Raw genomic sequence first — 23837 nt, forward strand, 5'->3', positions numbered from 1 at the left:
CCTGGTTCTCACTTGTATTCTCAACCTGACATCTGTCATATGCACTCTTTTTCTGCTTCATGTTACTCTCTATCTCTTTCATCATCCAGGGAGCTCTGACTTTAGTTGCCCTGCCTTTCTCCCTAGTGGAAATGACTGTACCTGAACTATTTCCTCTTTAAAGGCAGCCCATTGTTCGATTACAGTTTTGCCTGCTAATCTTTGATTCCAATTTACCTGGGCCAGATCCGTTCACATCCCATTGAAATTGGCCTTCCTCCAATTAAGTATTTTTACTCTAGATTGCTCCCTGTCCTTTTCCATAGCTAATCTAAGCTTTATGATATTATGATCACTGTTCCCTAAATGTTCACCTGCTGACACTTGCTCCACTTGACCCCCCTCATTCCCCAGAACCAGATCCAGCAATGCCTCCTCCCATGTCGGGCCGGAAACATACTGATCAAGAAAGTTCTCCTGAACACACTTCAGAAATGCTTCCCCCTTTTTGCCCTTAACACTATTACTATCCCAGTCTATATTAGGACAGTTGAAGTCTCCATTATCACTACTCTATCATTCTTGCATCTCTCTGTAATTTCGCTCCTCCATATTTTTCCCACTAGTTGGTGGCCTATAGAATACACCTAGTAGTGTAATGGCACCTCTATTATTTCTTAACTCTAGCCATATAGATTCTGTCCTTGACCCCTCTAGGACATCGTCTCTCTCCAGCTCTGTAACATTCTCCGTAACCAATACTGCCACACCACCTCCTATCTTTCCTGAACACCTTATATCCAGGAATATTTAATACCCAATCCTGCCCTTTTTTGAGCCAGGTCTCCGTTATTGCCACAACCTCATATTCCCATGTGGCTATTTACGCTGGCAGCTCACCAACCTTGTTTGTTATGCTTCGTGCGTTCACATACATACACTGTAAACCTATCTCAGACCATCCTGTGTTCTCTCTTAGTCTGACCCCACCTAATACCTTACTATTTCTTACTCTAATGCTATCTGTCTCTCCCCATCCTTTGTGCCATTTGTTTCTCCTTTCTAATGCTACATCCTGGTGTCCATCCCTCTGCCAACTTAGTTTAAACCCTCCCCAACAGCACGAGCAAACCTCCCCGCGAGGATATTGGTACCAGCTCTCTTGAGGAGCAACCTGTCCGGCCTGTACAGGTCCCACCTCCCCCAGAACCGGCCCAATGCCCCAGGAATCTGAAGCCCTCCCTCCTGCACCATCTCTCCAGCCACGCATTCATCTGCTCTATCTTCCTATTTCTATACACACTCACGCGTGGCACTGGGAATAAACTGGAGATTACTCCCTTTGAGGTCCTGCTTTTTACTCTCTTTCCATGCTCCCTAAAATCTGCCTGCAGGACCTCATCCCTCTTTCTACCTATGTCGTTGATACTGATATGGACCACGACCTCTGGCTTTTCACCCTCCCCCCTCAGAATGTTCTGCAGCCACTCAGTGACATCTTTGACCCTGGCACCAGGGAGGCAACATACCATCCTGGAATCACGTCAGCGGCTGCAGAAATGCCTCTCTGTTCCCCTATCGAATCCCCTACCACTATTGCCTTCCCAATCTTCCTCCTCCCCCCCCCCCCCATACAGCTGAGCCACCCATGGTGCCGTGGCCTTGGCTCTGCCTGTACTCCCCAGAGGAACCATTGCCCTCACCAGTACTCAGTACTGGTTGGAGAGCGAGATGCACTCAGGGGACTCCTGCACTACCTGCCTGGTCCTCCTTGTCTGTCTGACGGTCACCCATTCCCTCTCTGCCTGCACACTCCTACACTGCGGGGTGACCACCGCCTGAAACGTGCTATCCACGTAGCTCTCAGCTCCGCGGATGCACCGCAGTGACGCCAACTGCTGCTCAAGCTCCGAAACCCGGAGCTCGAGCTCCTCCAGCCAACAACACTTCCTGCACATGTGGTATTGTATTTATATAGCACCTTTAACGTAGTAAAACATCCCAAGGCGCTTCACTGGAGCATTGTACATTAGGAGAAATTAGGGCAGATGGCCAAAAGCTTGGTCAAAAAGGTAGGTTTTAAGGAGCGTCTTAAAGGAGGAAAGAGAGGCGGAGAGGTTTAGGGAGGGAATTCCAGAGCCTAGGGCCTAGGCAACATAAGGCTCGGCCACCAATGCTTGAATGATTATAATCAGGAATGCTCAAGGGGGCAGAATTAGAGGAGCGCAGATATCTTGGGGGGTGGGGAGGTTGTGGGGCTGGAGGAGGTTACAGAGATGGGGGGGTGCCGAGGCCATGGAGGGATTTGGAAACAAGGATGAGAATTTTGAAATCAAGGCATTGCTTAACCGGGAGCCAATGTAGGTCAGGAAGCACAGGGGTGATGGGCGAACGGGACTTGGTGTGAGTTAGGACACGGGCAGCCGAGTTTTGGATGACCTCAAGTTTACGTAGGGTAGAACATGGGAGGCTGGCCAGGAGTGCGGTGGAATAGGCAAGTCTAGAGGTAATAAAGGTATGGATGAGGGTTTCAGCAGCAGATGAGGTGAGGCAAGGGCGGAGACGGGCGATGTTATGGAGATGGAAATAGGTGGTCTTAGTTATGCTGCGGATATGTGGTCGGAAGTACGTTGCAGGGTCAAATATGACACCAAGGTTGTGAACAGTGTGGTTGAGCCTCAGACAGATGTTAGGGAGAGGGATGGAGTCAATGGCTAGGGAACGGAGTTTGTGGCGGGGACCGAAGACAATGGCTTCAGTCTTCCCAATATTTAATTGGAGAAAATTTCTGCTCATCCAGAACTGGATGTCGGACAAGCAGTCTGACAATTTAGAGACCGTGGCGGGGTTGAGAGAAATGGTGGTGAGGTAGAGCTGGGTGTCATCAGCGTACATGTGGAAACCGACGCTGTGTTTTCGGATGATGTCGCCAAGGAGCAACATGTAGATGAGAAATGAGATCATGCATGTGTGCGGCAAATTCCCTGGCAGCTGTCATGACTCTTTCGTCCTGCGTCAGACCACCCTCCCTCAGCTCTTTGCACTGCCAAAGACACTTGCCAGCTGGCTGCTTGGAGACAAGGGCTGTGCACTAATGATGTGGCTCTTGACACCCTTGAGGAGGCCAAGCACTGAGGCCAAGGAACATTATAATGAAAGCCACATGTTCACCAGATGTGTCATGGAGCAAACAATAGGGATGCTGAAGATGCATTTCAGATGCCTTGACAAATCTGGAGGAGCCCTTCAGTATGTACTAGCCAGGGTCTCCAGAATCATTGTCGTCTGCTGCGCGCTTCACAACATAGCGCAGCAGCGAGGATTAGCGCTGTATGAGGAGCAAAGCACAGAGTGCACAGCCTCTTCAGAGGAGGAGCATCAGCTGGAAGATGAGGTGTGTGTATCTGCACTGGTGCTGGGTGCGCTTGGGTCTGCTGACGGTACACCCTCAGAGGCTGGAGGCTCCTCTGAGGAGTCGTCTTCCTCCCCCGGCTGGACAGTGGGGGCTCTTGATGGGCCTGTGGGAGTCACCATATGAGTGACTGCTGTAGGCCATGTGGTTGTATGAGATGTCATTCTGTCACCCGTTTGCTGAGAGGTCCCCCTCCGTCTCCCCCCGCCAGTAGCTCCGCAACTCTCGACACCTCCAGGGCCACCTCCTCTGCTGCAGTCAAAGTACTGAAGGATGGAGGGCCACCTCCTCTGCTGCAGTCAAAGTACTGAAGGATGGAGGGCCACCTCCTCTGCTGCAGTCAAAGTACTGAAGGATGGAGGGCCACCTCTGGTTTGCTCCCTCTCCCTCTTCCTGTTGTTGTGGGCTCTCCTGCAAGGAGGGAAAGAAGAGAAGTTTGAGTGAGAGTGATGGAATGAGTGTAAGGAATGTGTGGATTACATCTGTAGAGGGTGACGATGCGGGAGTGTGGTGCCAATGCCAAATGGCCTCTTTCTGTGGTGTTAGTTGGTATGACTACTTAGGATGAGGGTGAGTGTGAGGGGTGGTTAGTCAGATGGGGATGTGAGTCTGTACACAGTAAAAGAGGGATGGGTGGACGTGCAAGGTATGTTGGTGTGAGGAATGATGTGCAGGAGTAGGCTTGGGAAGGCAGAGTGATGGGGATGTGATGAGAGGCACAGCAGGGTGAAGGTGAGTGAGGCTTTGTATTCACCTTTACGATAGCAAAATACTGCAGATGTTGGAAATCCGAAATAACAACAGAAAATGCTGGAAAAACTCAGCAGGTCAGGCAACATCCGTGGAGAGAAATTTGAGTTGACGTTTCGGGTTGGACCCTTCTTCAAAACTGGAAAGAAAAGAAACTAGATCGGAGGCAGGGCTGCGATCGGACAAAAGAATAAAAGAAACAAAAGAAGTAAAAGAGATTAGAAGCTAGACGAGATGGTAATAGGCTGGGATTAGGTGTAAAGTGTACTGGCAGGGCAAAAGATAGCTGCCAGGTGTGAGAGAGAAACAAAAGGAAAAGGGGGGGGGGGGAAAGGAGTGGAACAATTACAAGAGAAAATGAAATGGGGGCCGAGCTTATGATCTGAAATTGTTGAACTCAATATTGAGTCCGGAAGGCTGCAGACTGCCTAATCGGAAGATGAGGTGCTGTTCCTCGAGTTTACGTTGAGCTTCCGTGGAACAGTACAAGAGGCCAAGGACGGTGAGGTCCGAGTGGGAATGGAGCGGTGAATTAAAATGACAGGCGACCGGAAGCTCGGGGTCACCCTTACGGACTGAACGGAGGTGTTCCGCAAAGTGGTCACCCAATCTGCGTTTGGTCTCCCCAATGTAGAGGAGACCGCATCGTGAGCAGCGAATACAGTATACTAGATTGCGAGAAGTGCAAGTAAATCGCTGTTTCACCTGGAAGGGGTGTTTGGGGCCCTGGACAGTGGGAAGGGGGGAGGTATAGGGGCAGGTGTTACATCTCCTCCGCTTGCACGGGAAGGTGCCAGGCGAAGAGGAAGGGCTGTTTGGGGTGATAGAGGAGTGGACTAGGGTGTCTCGGAGGGAGCGGTCCCTGCGGAATGCTGAAAGGGGAGGGGAGGGGAGGGGAAGATACGTTTGGTGGTGGGATCACTTTGGAGGTAGCGGAAATGCCGGAGGATGATCCGTTGAATGTGGAGGCTGGTGGGGTGAAAGGTGAGGACAATTGAAATTGAAAACAGTATTATATATGTTTTATATAACTGTTCTACAGTGTTATATTAAATGACAAGATGATATGCAAATAATACAACCTGGTTCCCAGGCCCGGAGTCATCACTTTCGGTTGTCTATGGTTGCCTGCGTGGCTGTAGGCTTCCAACTGACCTTGAGAGTGCTCCGACCCCCAAGAGAACATTGCAGCCCGGTTTCAAAGGCATGGAGTGACCACCCCGAGAATGCCCTGCCTTTGGGGGGGGGAAACAGGTTCTATTCTTGTACTATAATACAACTGTAGCCTGTGCCCATGTAATACGCAGTTGTACGTTTAGCTGAGGTCGCACTTTTAGGTGTTTATCCAGCTTCTAATCTTAATCTTTATCTTTATCTTTTACTGTGGCATGTGACCTGGATGTTTATCATTCTCTGCCCTTGCATTTCCAAACTGTCTGTTATTCATACTTAGAAACAAAATGAAGATTTTCCCTTTCCTGCGCTATTGCTATAACACTAGAAACCTAAGCGAAAGGATGCTGGGATAGATTTACTTTTTGAATCTTCTTAAAGCATTCTAACAGTGACAACTGCAGTTCTGTCTAGAAAATTATTGTAGTAATGCATTTTAGAAGTAAGAATAGGGAAATGTTAAGATTTTAAATGGAGTAGAGGAACAGAGGGACCTTGGTGTGCAGATGCACAGATCAATTGAAAATGTCTGTACCCACACATAAGACATTATAAAGGCAAACAGAACTCTTAGTTCTGTATCCAGAGCAGGTAATGTTGGATAAATGTCAAAAGCAAAATACTGTGGATGCTGGAAATCTGAAATAAAAACAGAAAATGCTGGAAACACTCAGCAGGTCAGGCAGCGTCTGTGGAGAGAGAAACAGAGTTAACGATTCAGGTCGATGACCCTTCGTCAGAGCTGTTCTGATGCAGGGTCATCAACCTGAAACATTAATACGATAGCAAAATACTGCGGATGCTGGAAATCTGAAATAACAACAGAAAACGCTGGAAAAACTCAGCAGGCCAGGAACAGCACCTCATCTTTCGATTAGGCACTCTGCAGCCCTCTGGACTCAACATCGAGTTCAACAATTTCAGATCATAACCTCGGCCCCTATCACATAGATATATATTTTCTTCTTTTTATCCACACTTTGTGTTTGGCCTTTTTTCTTCGCTCCCACAGGGCCGCTGTCCTTCACTCTACCAGCACAATTCACACCCCATCTAGAGCCATCCTTTGTTCCTTAACCTGTCCCATTACCACCTCCTCTCGCCTTGAGTATCTCTTAATGTCTCTCAATGTCTCTTAATCTCTCCTGCTTTCTGTCCTATCACTGACCTTCCCTTTTGTTCTTTCATCTCCTCCCCCTTTTCCCAGCCCCTAAACTTGCTTTCCATTTCCTGCTTTTTTCCAGTTCTGACGAAAGGTCTTCGACCTGAAACGTTAACCCTGTTTCTCTCTCCACGGATGCTGCCTGGCCTGCTGAGTATTTCCAGCATTTTCTGTTTCTATTTTGGATAAATGCTGCTGGGTCAAAATCCTGGAACTCCCTCCCTAACAGCACTGTAGGAGTACCTTCACCACACGGACTGCAGCGGTTCAAGAAGACGGCTCACCACCACCTTCTCAAGGGCAATTAGGGATGGGCAATAAATGCTGGCATTGCCAACGACGTCCACATCCCATGAACGAATAAAAAAAGAATAGCCTACTGCTGCCTACATGTTCTTTGTCTGTTATTTGGCAACATAGATCCCAATCAAAGGCCCCTTTCAAGCTTTCTGTCTTGTCTTTTGGTGAGGAGGCAAATATGGTGTAGGGGTCTGTTGGTTGGAGGCCCAGTTCCAGGTTGTTGCCTTACATTGGAAGGTTTGGAATATGGCTAGAAGTGTTTTGTTTAGAGGCAGACAAATAGCTCATGTTGCGTGAGGTTGAATTTGCTATTTTTTTGGAAGGTCACAAGGAGCTGGTCTAGCTCGGTGATGCCTTTCTCATGCTACATCTGGTATTCACCTAAGGTGAATTGCATCTGGGAGCTCTCCATTGCACCATAAATAGGAAAGGAATGATAGTCCTGAGGGATTTTCAAGGAGTCATTGACCTATTTCTAGGATGATGGTGGTGTTATTATGGATGTTTCTTAACTACTATTGGACTTCCTGGGGTAGAGTTGGCTGAGAGGCCCTGGTCTCCATGCCCAGTCACTTTTCCTGAACATGATACCAAAGGTCAGTCACCCACCTGCAATGAGCAGGAATCCACCCTCTATCTGGCTAAATGCCTTCTCTGTATCTCAAGTGAGTATGAGGGCAGGGGTGTTAATAATAGGGGAGTATTGCACCACATTAAATAGGCATCAAATACTGTATTGCCATTTGGTCAGTGTTGATGTTCAGGGGAAACCAGGTCCAGCTTGGTGACCAGGATCTTGGTCAGCACTTTGTAGTCGGTGGTGAGCAAGGTTATGGGTCTATGAGATGAACAGAGTCGTTTTTTGTGTATTAATATGATCATTGGTGTCCTTAAAGCTTCTGGAAGGATGTTGGGAGAGTTTTACCAGAATGAGTGTGTGTTATCATCTTTTTGGTGTGGAAGTTGAAGACATAATAAATCATCAATCTGTAGGAGTGGGTCTGAGCGTTCTGTGAGCATGCTGTAACATCTAGCTGTAGGAGTGGGTCTGAGCGTTCTGTGAGCATGCTGTAACATCTAGCTGTAGGAGTGGGTCTGAGCGTTCTGTGAGCATGCTGTAACATCTAGCTGTAGGAGGGATGTGATGGTCTTCTGAAGAAAGGGGATTGGTCCCACATTTCCTGCTCTTCAGGGGTACCAGTGTTCTGGATTGTTATTGTCATGATCCCAGTTGTTCAGGTTGTTAATGTTTTCTAGCCATCCCCTGGTCCTTCTGTAGTAGATGCGCCTTAGGGGCTTAGATTACCATTGAGCTTGGGGATCATCACCTTTGAGCTAGGGGATCTGCAGCTTCTTTATTCACTGCTCTGCCTGAGATGTTACATTGCAATGTTTAAGGAGCTCCATGTGCAAGACCTGGATAGTTGTCAGAAAGTTTTCACTGGGTTTTCTAATTTATGTCCTTGTGCCTGGTCGGGCTTCTCTGCATGCCATGTTTTGGTCTGGGCGGTTTTCAATGGCAGGCAGCTGTGCTGTGCTGGCTCTGTCACTGGGGCCTGGTTCTGAATGAGCTTTGTGTCCCTCTGGTTCTTGATCTGAGTGTTTTCAGTCAAGGGTGCTGATATTGGCTGGTTGCACGGGAGGGTATTATCATCCTCTTTCTCAATGTGGAGTATGTTGAGGTGGTCCATGGAAACGGGATATACTTTTGGACTCAGACTGGGGGGATCTTGGGCTCTTTATCCTCTCTCGGGGAGACAGTTGAATTTGCTGGGAACAGCATTCTGCTTCTTTCCTCTCTTGGTTTGGCTGCAGGAGCCCTGATAGTCCAGTGGAGGAACAGTTCAGAGGCTCCACTTCAAATGAGCAAATGCCAGCAGTGGTGTGAGGCTGTTTCTGGGTCACAGTGAGCGTGCTGGGAACAGCAACAGTAAGTGGGTTTGGAAGCTTCTGGGCCAATCACACTGAGCTCTTATTGACTATCTGTAATGTGTTTTTACAGGCCGGTTATGACTGTGGATATCTCTACCATTGCACGTTCACAGATGAACCGAGAATTAACGAGGATGTCTCCAGGAGTGCAGATGAGCCATTTGCTTTCTTAGCTGTTGAAGATGCAAGTGAAACCCCAATCAGACAAATGCTTTTCAAGTAGGCCAGTCTCTATGTTGAACAATAATTTAGCTGTTAAGTAAATTAGTGCCTCAACATCTTATAGTGTGTAGCCCCAAACTGCACACAGTACTTCAACTGTGGTTTTACTAAGGTTTTATACAGATTCACCATTGCATCTTGATTTTTGTATTCTGCATCAACAACAACTTGGATTTATATAGCGGCTTTAATGTAGTAAAATGTCCCAAGGTGCTTCACAGGGGCGTTACCAAACCAAATCTGACACCGAGCCACAGGAGGAGATATTAGGACAGGTGAATAGGTCTGAAGGAGGTTACAGAGATAGGGATGGGTGATGCCATGGAGGGATTTGAAAACAAGGAAGAGGATATTAAAATCGAGGCGTTGCCGGACTGGAAGCCAATGTAGGTCTGTAAGCACAGGGGGTGATGGGTTAACAGGTTACAGGCAGCCGAGTTTCGGAGGAGCTCACGTTTACGGAGGGTGACAGATGGGAGGCCGGCCAGGAGAACGTTGGAATAGTCGAGTCTCGAGGTAACAAAAGCATGGATGAGGGTTTCAGCAGCAGGTGAACTGAGGCAGGGGTGAAGATGAGCAATGTTAGGGAGGTGGAAGTTGGCAGTCTTGATGAAGGAGAGGATATGGGGTTGGAAGCACAACTTAGGGTCAAATAGAATGCTGAGGTTGTGAGCAATTTGGTTCCGCCTCAGAGTTGCCAGGGAGAGGGATGGAGTCAGTGATTAGGGAATGGAGTTTGTACCGGGAACTGAAGACAGTGGCTTCAGTCTTCGGAATACTTAATTGGTGGAAATTTCTGCTCATCCAATACTGGATGTCGGGCAAGCAGTATATTCTATAGTTCTTGCCATAAACCCAGTGTGCCATTCGCTTTTTTATGGCCTTAGCCTCTTGAGGTGCTGATTTTAATGTCTTGTCAGCCTGCTCCCCAAATCCCTCTGCTCTTCCACATTATCCATCCTTCTCATTCAAAGTATAATTGTTAACTTCAATTTTTTTTAACCAAAATGTGCCATATTTACTGACATTGAATTCCATTTGTCACTTTTCTTTTGCTCATTCCACTACTTTATCAATGTCCCCCTGCAGCTTCCTTTGGTCATCAGAATTATTTACTGTGCCTCCGATCAACTGCAGCTTTGGACACCACTCCCTCAAGCCCGATATCCAAAACATTATTGTACACAGTGAACAGAGGCAGTCCCAGAACTGAACGCTGTAAGACACCACGACCCACTTCCAACCACTCTGAGAAACTGTCCATAACTCCTATTCTCTGTTTCCTCCCTTCTAACCAATGTTTAATCCAATTTGCTATCCTCCCCCTAATTCCACACCTCTTAATCTACTCCAATAGTCTCCTGTGTGGTACCTTGTCAAAGGCATTCTGAAAGTCCATGTACACTACATCCACTGCATTTCCCATGCACCATATCTATCACCTTGAAGGAATGGTCAAATTCCTATCTAGAGATTGAGTTCAACGCAGGCAATCAATCAAAAAGGTTTTTAATGTCAAGCTAACGAGTTTAAACAGATTGATGCAAGAGAACTATGAATACAGGTCTTAACAGGTCGGAGGCTCCACGAGGACTGCCTGGGTGGTCCCGTGGATGGCGTCATGACGTCATCACGTTTTTCCCGCGTTTGGGTGATCACGTGATTAGCGGCATGACGTCATCGTGTTTGCCCGCGCTCTTAAAGGGACCGCGCACTGTACATGCAAACAGTAGGTACAGATTTAGTCTGTAGCTAACACATCGTTAAAGGGAATTATGTACAGTTGTTCAGAGTCCCCCAGTGGCTCTGCCACATGCACCCCCCCAGAATTGTCTTTAACGGAAAAAGTCAAACGGTGAGGGGGTCTGACAAGCCGGTCAGAATGACTCCTGTATTCCCGAAGCGGAAGCTGTTGGACGGCGGGCGGTCTGGCGGGTGGTTGCACTTGTTCTGGCGTGACGACGGTGGGCGGCCGACCTCGTCTCGGTGGCTGTGCGGTCTCGACGGGACGGTCAAGGTCCAGGTGTGCCAGCTTCAAACGGTCGACCGAAATGTGGTCCGGTTTACCACCGACATCCACCTTGAAGGTTTTGTCTCCGGCCTCTAACACGCGGAAAGGACCAGTGTATGAGGCCTTGAGCGGATCCCGGTGAGCATCGTGGCAGATGAACACATAGTCGGCTTGTTTCAGCTCCGCTAGAACGTGAGAGCCCTGAAACCCGTGATATGATGTGGGAACCAGCGCGAAACATCTGGCTGCTTCCTGGTGACTGATAAGCTGGCGTGAGGCGGACCATGGCTCCGTTGGTGTTGGCAGGAAATCCCCTGGCACTCGCAGCGGCTGACCATAAACGAGCTCTGCCGCGGAAGAGTGAAGATCTTCCTTGGGGGCCGTGCGAAGGCCCAACATGACCCACGGCAGCTTGTCTGCCCATCCAGCGTCTTGGAGGCTGGCCCTCAGTGCGGCCTTAAGCGATCTGTGAAAATATTCGCACAGACCGTTCGCTTGTGGGTGGTAGGCTGTGGTGCGGTGTAACTTGACACTGAGTCGTTGAGCCACCGCATTCCAGACTTCGGAGGAAAACTGCGGTCCCCGGTCTGAAGAGATGTCAGCAGGCACTCCAAAACGGGCGACCCATGAAGAGATGAACGCCCTGGCCACGTCCACCGAAGTAGTAGATGACAGGGGAACTGCCTCCGGCCATCTGGTGGTGTTATCTACTATGGTCAGGATGTGCGTAAAACCATGGGAAGGTGGAAGTGGTCCTACCAGGTCCACATTAACGTGGTCAAACCGTCGCTCAGGAACTGCAAAGGTGGCCAATGGAGCCTTGATGTGGCGCTGTACCTTGGCCTTTTGGCAGACCACGCAGATGTTGGCCCAGTCGCGGACATCTTTATGCATGCCCCACAAATGAACTTAGACGACATTAGCTTCTGAGAAGCCTTCATTCCTGGGTGGGACAACCCATGTATGGCGTCAAACACCTTGTGGCGCCAGGCGACCGGTACAATAGGGCGAGGGTCCCGAACGGAGACGTCACACAGCAACGTGGTACCAGCCGAATGGAACCTGACGTCGGCCAACTGGAGGCTAGTGGTGTTGGTGCGGTAAGCCTGCACTTCTGGGTCTGAGACTTGGTCTGCTGCCATGAGGACGTAGTCGATGCCCAGCTGGACCGCATGCACGGTCGCGCGGGAGAGGCAATCTGCCACCAGGTTGTCTTTACCGGCCACGTGCTGAATATCTGTGGTAAATTCGGAGATGTATGTCAGCTGACGTTGTTGTTGAGATGACCACGGTTCGGCGGTCTTGGCCATGGCAAAAGTCAGTGGCTTATGGTCGACGAAAGCAGTGAAAGGATGTCCTTCCAACAAGAACCGGAAATGGCGGATGACCAGAAAAAGGGCTAGTAACTCCCTGTCGAAAGTACTGTACGCCCGCTCGTTACGCCGCAGTTGACGGCTGAAGAATGCCAATGGCTGCCACATCCCGTTTACCCACTGCTCCTGAACGGCGCCGATTGCGTAATCTGACGCGTCGGTGGTGAGGGCGATGGTGGCTCCTGGTAGCAGGTGCGCCAGCATGGTCGTGTTGACTAAGGCGCTCTTGGTGTCGGTGAATGCCCGGTCCATGTCAACCGTCTAGCCCACTGGATCCTTGCCAGACTTGCCCTTGAGGGCCTCGTACAGGGGCTGCATGAGCAGTGCTGCCTTAGGCACGAAACGGTGGTAGAAGTTTACCATGCCTAGGAATTCTTGCAGAGCCTTTATGTTCTGCGGGCATGGGAAGTGTGTCACCGCCTCCACCTTCGCCTGCAAAGGAACCGCTCCCTCTGCGGTGATGCGATGCCCCAGGAAATCGATTTGTCGCAGGCCAAACTGGCACTTAGCCGAGTTGATAATCAGGCCGTGTTGGCTGAGGCGTTGAAAAAGGGTGCGTAGATGGCAAAGATGCTCCTCTTTGGTGGGGCTGGCGATCAAAATGTCATCCAGATAGATGAAGATGAAGTTGAAGTCCCGCAGCCCGGAATCCATCAGGCGTTGGAAAGCCTGGGCAGTGTTCTTTAAGCCGAAAGGCATGCGCAGAAATTCGAAAAGGCCATGACTGCGGTCTTCTGGACGTCCTGCAGGTGCACCGGGACCTGGTGGTAGCCCCAGACGAGGTCGACCTTGGAGAAGAAGTTGTTTCCAGCCAAATGGGCAGAGAAATCCTGAATGTGGGGGATCGGATATCGATCAGGAGTGGTGGCGTCATTTAGGCGCCGATAGCCGCCGCAGGGCCGCCATCCGCCGCCAGGTTTCGGAACGATGTGAAGAGGCGAAGACCAGGGACTATTCGACCTGCGAATAATCCCTAAGCGTTCCATTGTAGCGAACTCCACCTTTGCAACCGCTAGCTTGCCAGGTTCGAGGCGCCGGGCCCATGCGTGGACCGGGGGGCCGGTGGTGGTGGTGATGTGGTGTTCCACATCATGCTTCGTGGCCGTGGAGGAGAACGTGGGCCTGGTCAGGTCTGGAAATTCGCCTAGCAGGCGAGCGAACTCATTCGGAGTCAGGAAAGTGCAGGAGACGGTGCGCGACATGGTGTTACTACGGTGGCAAGGGATAGAGTGAAACGTGGCTGCGTTGATCAGCCGCCGGTTCCTTACATCGACCAGGAGGCCGTTGGCGCACAGGAAATCTGCACCGAGAATGGCTTGCGAAACCTTGGCCGTAACGAATTCCCAGAAAAACCACTGGCCGCCGAAGCACACCTGGACCCGCCGTCTGCCGAGGGTCCGAATAGCTCCGCCATTAGCCGCTTCGAGGGGGAGGCCGTGCCTCCCAGCCTGTACATCAAGAGCTGACGCGGGTAGAATGCTGCACTGCGCTCCGGTGTCGCACAGGAACCGACGACCGGAGAGGGTATCTGTGATGAAGAGCAGCTTGCCTGCATTGCCGATTGTCATCGCGGCCGCGGGGCACCCGTTAGACCCGTTCTTCATTGGACGAAGTTGTTTTTTTTTGAGAGAAGCTGCAGGGAGGGCGGCAACATCTCGCCTTCGCGCCAAACCGCACGTGGTAGAAGCACAGCTCCGCGGGCTGAGGAGCTGGGGCGGCGTCTGTGGGGGATGGGCGCCTCGTGGCAGCGCAATACTGTTGCGTAACTGCGAATATTTTGTCTGCCTCGGCAGCGAGCGCTGCACAGTCTTCGACCTCGGATCTTGCCAAGGCCGCTTGCACTTGCTCCGGTAATTGGCTGAGGAATAACTCTCGGAAGAGAAAGCATTCTGGTTCGGAGCCGAGGAGTGTGAGCATTTGGCTCATCAGCTCGGAAGTTTGGAGTCCCCGATCCCGGGCATAGCGAGCAGCCGACAGGTGCGCTCTGATTTCATGAGCCCGAAAACCTGTAGCAACCACGCCTTGAGGGTCTCATACTTGCGGTCAGTTGGGGGATTCCCGAGAAGACTGACGATCCGCGAGGCGGTAGAGCCGTCGAGTGCAGAGACCATGTATAAGTATCGGGTCTGATCCTCAATGATGCCTCTCAGGGTGAACTGGGCTTCAACTTGGATGAACCACGAGGTCGCTTGTTGCTCTCAGAACTGCGGCAGCTTCAACGAAACGGCATTTGCCTCCATGCTGTGTTCCTTTTGCGAAATCCGTTCACAAAAGTCGGGGTCACCAATGTAGGAATGGTCAAATTCCTATCTAGAGATTGAGTTATTCGCAGGCAATCAATCAAAAAGGTTTTTAATGTCAAACTAACGAGTTTAAACAGATTGATGCAAGAGAACTATGAATACAGGTCTTAACAGGTCGGAGGCTCCACGAGGACTGCCTGGGCGGTCCCGTGGATGGCATCATGACGTCATCACGTTTTTCCTGCGTTTGGGTGATCACGTGATTAGCGGCATGATGTCATCGCGTTTGCCCGCGCTCTTAAAGGGACCGCGCACTGTACATGCAAACAGTATATACAATGGTACAGATTTAGTCTGTAGCTAACACATCGTTAAAGGGAATTATGTACAGTTGTTCAGAGTCCCTCAGTGGCTCTGCCACAACCTCCTCAAAAGAACTGTCAGGTTTGCCAAGCACGAGCTTCCTTTCTGACACCCGCATTGGCTGTTTCTAATTATTTTCTCTTCATCTAGATATTTAGTAATTTTATCTTTAATTTAAGATTCCTAAATTTTTCCTACTACAAATGTTAAACTAACTGGCCTGTAATTACCTGGGTTAGTTCTGTCTCTTTAAACATGGGAATTACAATGGTTCACCAGCACACATACACTCTCAGTAGAACGCTGAAATATAATTTCTAGAATCTCCACTACTCCTTCCTCTGCTTTGCCTCAGGATTCTTGGATATATCCCCCCTTCTCCCACTCCACTCACGTTTCCCATCCTCCCCCTACTCTCTTTGCCTCCACCACTTCTCTGTCACCAGGGAGGTAACATAGTATTCGGGAATCCCAATCACAACTACAAACAAAGGATGCTTATTCCGCTGACTATAGTATCACCCAGTACTCTCACTCTCCTATCCTTGCAATCTATCTACCTCTTACCCCTGAGTAGTCTCTTGCTCCACAGTCTAATTGCTTGCATTGTTTCCAAATATCTTCTAACTTTATGACTAATTATCTATATGCACTCTGTGGAGTTCTTACGTTGTTACCTGTATGCTCCAGGCTCTAAGTCGTAGACACTGAGAATAGCCTGTTTCACAGCCTCATAGATGGTTTGTCCATCAGATCAACATGAGAAAAAGGCGCAATCATATTACTGCTCATCGATGATATTAAACATTTGCTACATTACAACTGAATTTCAAAGAGTACTTTGTTGGCAGTAAAGTGTTTTCAGGTGTCCTGTGGTCATGACAGGCGCCATATAAATACAAGTTCTTTCAAGCTCTTTATTCCAACTATGGTGGTTTGCCAATAGTTCAAAAGATTTCATTCAAAGTCTTTAAAATTTTGAATTGAATTAGATTTAACAAAATGAATCCCAGATAAAGCTAACAGAATGTGGGCCTTTATAAATGTTGAGGACTCCCAGGGCCACTCCCTCCCGACTGTATACCACTGTGCCCCCACCCCTCTACTGATAATAGCTTTTACTTCCAGATTTATTGAATTAACAAAATTCAAATTTCCCAGCTACTGGGATTTGAAATCAGCCTCCAGATTATTAGCCCAGGCCTCGGGATTACTAGTCCAGTAACAGAACCACTATGCTACTGTTGACTCTTCTTCCTGTTGACTCTGAGTCTACATCTTTCTTCCTCTTCTTCCTATCTACAACACTCTTCCTCTTTGCCTTTACAGAGATCTTTATCTACAATATCAAAATTTGCTCATGACACAAAGGTAGGGGAGTATGTCAGTGAGAAGGACTGTATGGGACTTCAGGACATAGACAGGTTAGCAGTATAGGGAGTTAGGTGGCAGCTGCCAGTTAATGTGTAGAAGTGGGACATGATGCATTTTAGGAGGAGAAATCAGTAATGGGAGCACATACTCAATAGAAGGGTGTGAAGGAACAGAGAGACAGTGGGATTAGTTTTGGATTGATACAGGGCTATGGGGAGAGAGCAGGGCAGTGGTATTAGTTTTGGATTGATACAGGGCTATGGGGAGAGAGCGGGGCAGTGGGATTAGTTTTGGATTGATACAGGGCTATGGGGAGAGAGTGGGGCAGTGGGATTAGTTTTGGATTGATACAGGGCTATGGGGAGAGAGCGGGGCAGTGAGATTAGTTTTGGATTGATACAGGGCTATGGGGAGAGAGCGAGGCAGTGAGATTAGTTTTGGATTGATACAGGGCTATGGGGAGAGAGCGGGGCAGTGAGATTAGTTTTGGATTGATACAGGGCTATGAGGAGAGAGAGGGGCAGTGGGATTAGTTTTGGATTGATGGCTATGGGGAGAGAGCGGGGCAGTGAGATTAGTTTTGGATTGATACAGGGCTATGGGGAGAGAGCGGGGCAGTGGGATTCGTTTTGGATTGATACAGGGCTATGGGGAGAAAGAGGGGCAGTGGGATTAGTTTTGGATTGCTCCAGTAAAGAGCTGGTACAGAATGATGGGTGAATAGCCACCTCCTGTGCTGTAAACTTGTCTGGCACTATGGATTTAGATTGTTTAGGGGAATCATAGCATAGTGGTTATGTCACTGGACTAGTAACCCAGAAACCTGGACTTAATTGATCCAGAGACATGAGTTGAAATCCCACCATGGCAACTGTGGAATTTAAATTCAGTTAAATAAATCTAAGTGATTGGTAATGAATTGGGTGCTCGGCTCTAAGTCAAACATCATAATACGTGGCAGTAGTAAGGAAAGCAAACAGGATCTCGGGTTGTATAGCCAGAGGGATCGAGCATAAGTCTCAAGACATGATGGTGAATTTGTTTAAAGCACTGTTTCACCTCTCCCTGGACTCCATGGAGCTGCTGCTCTGTGAGGTGCTGAAAGTCATGCACTTCTTTTTAAGCGAACGAAATTCAGAGGGTGTGTTGTGTCCGGACCATTTAATGTATCTCCTGCCATACTCATTGCCCGCTCAACAACAACATTGATTGGTCACTCTCTTGGCCTTGCTTGCTATATAGCCCGAGGAGACCTGAATAAGGTTAAGAGAAAATAACTTGGAACGATAATTGCCTCCCAGCAGCAGGCATTGCGCTCAGTTTGAAAGAAAGGTCTTGAAGATGTAAGATGCTGCTGTATCAGTGCAAATCGCCGGCAATTAATTTTCTTGGGGTGGGTTTCTCTCGATTGGCCACCGTACCTTCGACAGAAGATCGGCGTAACCCCTAGATAGATGTGCAAACAGGGTTCTCACCAATCTTCTGCTGAATTTAGAAGAATGAGAGGTAACCTCATTGAAACGTATAAAATTCTTAGAGGGCTTGACAGGGTAGATGCTGAGAGACTGTTTTCCCCTGGCTGGAGAGTCTAGAACTAGGGGTCAGAGTCTCAGGATAAGGGGTCGGCCATTTAGGACTGAGATGAGGAGAAATTTCTTCAATCAAAGTAGTTGTGAATCTATGGAATTCTCAACCCCAGAGGGCTGTGGATGCTCAGTATATTCAAGGCTGAGAGAGATAGATTTTTGGACTCTAAGGGAATCAAGGGATATGGGGATGGGGGGAAAGTGAAGTTGATGTAGAAGATCAGCCATAATCTTACTGAACGGCAGAACAGGCTCGTGGGGAAGCATGGCCTACTCTGGTCATATTTCTTATGTTCTTATGGGTTAAAGCAGCCGATTGGGAGAAGCCCCAAGGAAATTCCTGGCCAATGTTTCAGCAGGCAACTCAGTGAAATATTGGAGAGAGTGCATCTTCCTTCCATTTGAAATTTCTGATTGTTATTTTCAGAACATCACATTTTGGACTCATAGGGGTAGATTTTCCCGAACCTATCGGGAAGAAGGCGGGACTGCAACATTCGGGTTTTTGACCCGCCTACATCGACGTCCAGCCAATCCGCGTGATTTTCCCTTAATTGACCTTGTTGAGCCCGCCCAGCAGGCTCAGCAGACCAATTAAGGGCCACCCGGCAACAGGTGACGTCACAGACTGCAATTTCATCTGTCAAGAGTTCTTGACAGATGAAATATCAGTGTTTCACAGCTGTTTGAAGCTGTGAAACACTGACAGTCTGAGTCCTAACCTGAGTCCTTCTGCACAGACTCAGTTAGAACTCTCAGCAGCACTCAAAGCTGAAGGCTGTCACTTTTCACAGATCGCAGCCGTTCAGCTTTCAGTGCCGGCTGAGTGATGGGCTCCCGACGCCTACAGGAAGAAAGGCTGTTAAGGTAAGTACAGGTAAGTAAAAGTTCTTTACACACGTTAGACACACCAAACACACTTACCTTTGCACTCATGCACCCATCACTCACCTGAGCACTGACATCGCGACCCCTCTAACTCCTTCAACCCGACGGCCCGCCTGCTCTACCTGGCGTGGTTTGGAGCCGTCGGGAAACCCACACGAAACCCCTCAAAATAGGGATTAGGCTAAAAACTGCCTGTTAACTACCTGTTAACAGGCAGTTAATTGGCACTAATCCCTTCCCGCCTGGTTTCGGCGGGTCCCAGTGCGGGGCGGGTACCCGCCGCCCCTGAAAGTTGCGTGGGGCGGGGTTTTGGGCAGGGTGGTGTCGGGACCCCCAAATTCAGGATTCCCCCCCCACTCGCCTGAAACCCCACCTGACGGCTCCAGGAAAATCTAGCCCTTAGATTTTAAAAGTGTTCCTGACAAATCCTAAACTCTATGGGGTAAAAATTCAGTAGCGCCCCCTTTGGCTAGCCCAGGCGCTAGTTGATTTGTGCCCAACGGGAGGCGCAAATCAACCGAATTTAGCCCCCTATGGCTTTATCGTAACTAGGTTGAGTCGTTTTGCAGATCACAGCACTTTAGATTTGTTATCGAATGTATGTGTCAAATAGCGGAGGTGTTACTTCCCTGACTTGTCACAAAAAATGGTCCAAACTTGAGTCAGTCTTTTCTTTAGTAATTAGCTTAAACGGTATCTCCCAAGCCAATATTGTCAGGGTCTAATTGATTCCACCCCCAATTTTCTTTGCCATGGATATAATTTACAGCCACTGTGAGGCACTATAGGCAGGTATACCAGTACAAACGGCATGCCGCTGCATTGAAGACTCAATGTGACCCGCTGGCTTATTTTTTTTAATGAAATACATACTGTTCTGACTCAAAGTGCAATTGGTGCCTTTGTTTTAATTTGCATTGATTAAATTCAGCTGTGTTGGTGCTAAAGCTTCATATCATTGTTCATGCTTGCTTGGTGGGCTTAAGCTGACAAATAAAATAATGCTTTGTAGCCATAGGGGCATGGAAACAGGTGGTGTGTCAGCGTTAACACAGGAGTACACAAAGCAGATTCTCCCTCCAGATTTGGACATGAGAAACAGCAGTCAGAAAGAATGAATAAGCCAAATTGTGCCATTGTAATCTAGTTTTTTATGAACGCACTGCTGAGGGAGAGAGAAAACATGCAACTAGTCCAAAGATGCTCACTTGCACCTCTTGTTTTGCAGTTCAGAAAGGCGCCTTCTATTTTGTGGGATGGAAAATGGAGCAGTGCGTATCTATCCTGTCTTGTTAAATGATTATGATCTGCTATCCATGCAAACGTTCTGGAACCTCAGTGTACATGACAATGATTATGGGCATATCAAGCGAATCTGCATCAGTCACGACGATCAGTTTCTGCTGACATGCGGGGCTGATGGCAACATCTTTGCATTCAGTATACTTCCTGAGGTGGACATTGTTGAACTACTGAGAGGAAAACGAGCCCAGGTGCCATCTCCCAGGGTAAGCATCCTGTAATGGATTGTAGTTGTGCACAATCTTTGCTGCATCACAGCTTCACTTTGACATAGATTCTCAGTATTGTTTCCTCATCTCACAAGCAGCAGGCTTGGTGCCTCTCCCAGCTTTTGTGTTTACTGGGTGTACAAGAAAATAATTTCCTTTAGGAATAGGAAAAGGCCATTAAGGTTGAAACAAGCCTGACCCTTTTTCATTGATAACCAACTTACTGTCCTGCTCCCACTGAAGCAGCTACCGGCTACACAATCATGGGCATTGCAGGCCAACTTCAGCAGAGCTACTGGGTTCACCACCACCGGCCATCAACTATAGGGCTCTTCAAAGAAGCACAACAGTAAGAGACGGCGACCAACGAGACCTCATCAAGGACACCAATGTGTCCAACCCATCTGTTACGAGTTCCTCTTGCAGTAGATGTGCATGCTTATCCAAGTGGCAACAGCCTCCACTCAGACAGGGCCAGCCCAAAGGGCTTTAGTCACAACACTTGGTTAAGTGTCACTCTCTGTGTCACTTGAAGTTTGGAATGGGAGGAAAGATTGGTGGAAGGGTGACTCAGGACATATTTCATCCAACAAATATAACACCCCCATTTCTTCTCAGTTTGTACAGCCCTTAGCAACCCTGGGGACAATGTAGTTTCAAATGCTCTTTTAAGAAGGGGCGTATGATGGTAGAGGCGAAGGATTGAGCGCTATAAATGGTGGTTGAAGTAAAGTTGATTGTAATGGATGGATTAGTGTTCACGGGTCGTTCTATTGTGTTCAATGGGACACATTACAGAGCTGCGTGAAAGTTGGCACATAAGAACATAAGAAATACAAGCAGGAGTAGGCCATATGGCCCCTCGAGCCTGTTCCACCATGTAATAAGATCATGGCTGATCATCGACCTCAACTCCACTTTCCTGCCCGATCTCCATATCCCTTGATTCCCCTAGAGTCCAAAAATCTATCGATCTCAGCCTTGAATATACTCAAAGACTCAACATTCACAGCCCTCTGGGGCAGAGAATTCCAAAGATTCACAACCCTCTGAGTGAAGAAATTCCTCCTCATTTCAGTCTTAAATGGCCGACCCCTTAACCTGAGACTGTGACCCCTTAGTTCTAGACTCTCCAGCCAGGGGAAACAACCTCTCAGCATCTACCCTGTCAATCCCCCTCAGAATCCTGTATGTTTCAATGAGATCACCTCTCATTCTTCTAAACGCCAGAGAGTATCGGCCCATTCTACACAATCTCTCCTCATAGGACAGCCCTCTCATCCCAGGAATCAATCTAGTGAACCTTCGTTGCACTGCCTCCAAGGCAAGTATATCCTTCCTTAGATAAGGAGACCAGAACTGTGCACAGTACTCCAGGTGTGGTCTCACCAAGGCCCTGTACAATTGCAGCAAGACTTCCTTACTCTTATACTCTAACCCCCTTGCAATAAAGGCCAACATGCCATTTGCCTTCCTTATTGCTTGCTGTACATGCATGCTAGCTTTCTGTGTTTCTTGCACGAGGACACCCAAATCTCTCTCAACACCAACATTTGAAAGTTTCTCACCATTTAAAAACAATTAAACAATTGACAAACAAGTCTCCCTAGCTGCACACTACCTTCAACATGCTCTGCCAAGAGTTGGCACTGCACCTCCTGGTCCCCGGGCTCCATGACTGGCAACGAGAGCCTGCAGTATTAGCAGCGCAGTCCAGTCATTCCAAACCTGATCCTGGTGCATGGCCTTAGTTCAGGGTTCCCCTATTACTCTGGCTACATCATGAATGTAACATTTACCCTTCGGCCTCTTTTAGATAATTAAACCAATAAGTGGATGATCAGTTCAATTTGGATGTATGGAAAAAATTAGTAGGGGAGCAAGGAAAGAGGATATACGTGATCAGGACAATAGCAGATCAGGAAATAGATCTGGGATGTAACAAGGGACTGCATCTCAGGAAACTGCGGAATATGTTCTGCAAATTGTCCTTGAGAAGGTGGTGGTGAGCTGCCTTCTTGAACCGCTGCAGTCCGTGTGGTGAAGCTACTCCCACAGTGCTGTTCGGTAGGGAGTTTGAGGATTTTGACCCAGCTACGATAAAGGAATGGCGATATGTTTTCAAGTCAGGATGGTGTGTGACTTGAAGGGGAACTTGCAGGTGGTGGTGTTCCCATGCGTCTGCTGCCCTTGTCCTTCTAGGTGGGAGAGGACATGGGTTTGGGAGGTGCTGTCAAAGAAGCCTTGGCAAATTACTGCAGTGCATCTTGTAGATGGTACACACTGCAGCCACTGTGCTCCAGTGGTGGAGGGAGTGAATGTTTAAGGTGGTGGATAGGGTGCCAATCAAATGGGCTGCTTTGTCTTGGATGGTGTGTAACTTCTTGAGTGTTGTTGGAGTATTCCATCACACTCCTTACTTGTGCCTTGTAGATGGTGGAAAGGCTTTGGGGAGTCAGGAGGTGAGTCACTCGCCACAGAATACCCAGCCTCTGACATGCTTTTGTAGCCACAGTATTTATGTGGATGGTTCAGTTAAGTTTCTGGTCAATGGTGACCCCCCCAGGATGTTGATGGTGGGAGATTCAGTGCGATTGAATATCAAGGGGCAGTGGTTAGACTTTCTCTTGTTGGCAATAGTCATTGCCTGGCACTTGTGTGGCGTGAATGTTACTTGCCACTTATCAGCCCAAGCCTGAATGTTGTCCAGGTCTTGCTGCATGCAGGCATGGACTGCTTCATTATCTGCGGAGTTGTGACTGGAACTGAACACTGTGCAGTTATCAGTGAACATCCCCACTTCTGACCTTATGATGGACATTGATGAAGCAGCTGAAGATGGTTGGGCCTCGGACACTGCCCTGAGGAACTCCTGCAGCGATGTCCTGGGGCTGAGATGATTGGCCTCCAACCATCACAACCATCTTCCTTTGTGCTAGATATGACTCTGGGACATTTTCCACTTTGTCGGTTAGATGCCGGTGTTGTAGCTGTACTACGTTAACGCTCCTGTGAAGCACCTTACCACGTTAAAGGCGCTATATATATGCAAGTTGTTGTTGCTGAAACTGCTAAAACTCCTGACATTTAACATTCAGTGATAGGACGTATTCCCGATCACAAGGGGTAGACCATTGGGCCCAGCACATCAATGCCTTTCTATCAGGTCGTCCCAGCGCTCCGTCTTCTCAACAGAGCCTCAGTTGGCAGCACTGTCGACTCTTGGGCGCAGTGTTGTCTGAGATTTAAGCCCATAATCTAGGCTGACACCTCCTCGGGATAAAGGCCAACATTCCGTTAGCCTTTTTGAGCACTTTTTATATCTGCACTAGCTAATAGTGATTTGTGTACGTGGACTCCCAAAGTCCTTCGCTCCTCCAGTTCCTAGTCTCTGGCCATTAAGAAATATTTCCAATTTATCTTTCTTGCATCCAAAGTGGATGAGCTCACACTTCCCCACATTGAACTTTATCTGACACAGTTTTGCCCACTCACTGGGGGGAATTTTAACCCAAAAAGATGGGTGGATTGAGGTCGGGTGGGAAGTTAAAATGATAA

The 23837-nt window shown here is 48.5% G+C and overlaps 1 protein-coding gene across 1 annotated transcript in view; it reads left to right on the top strand.

The window, feature by feature from the left end:
* Positions 1-23837, top strand: part of cfap44 (cilia and flagella associated protein 44) — a 209912-nt gene that overhangs the window by 102649 nt on the left and 83426 nt on the right. The window contains exons 16-17 of the mRNA XM_086006122.1: positions 8779-8927; positions 19997-20276. Coding sequence (XP_085862248.1) covers positions 8779-8927; positions 19997-20276 — 429 coding nt within the window. The remainder of the gene's footprint in view (positions 1-8778; positions 8928-19996; positions 20277-23837) is intronic.

Source organism: Somniosus microcephalus, chromosome 14 (genome assembly GCF_052327205.1).
Source record: "Somniosus microcephalus isolate GS21.2 chromosome 14, FLI_Smic_1.0, whole genome shotgun sequence".
In the NCBI taxonomy this organism is placed as follows: domain Eukaryota; kingdom Metazoa; phylum Chordata; class Chondrichthyes; order Squaliformes; family Somniosidae; genus Somniosus; species Somniosus microcephalus.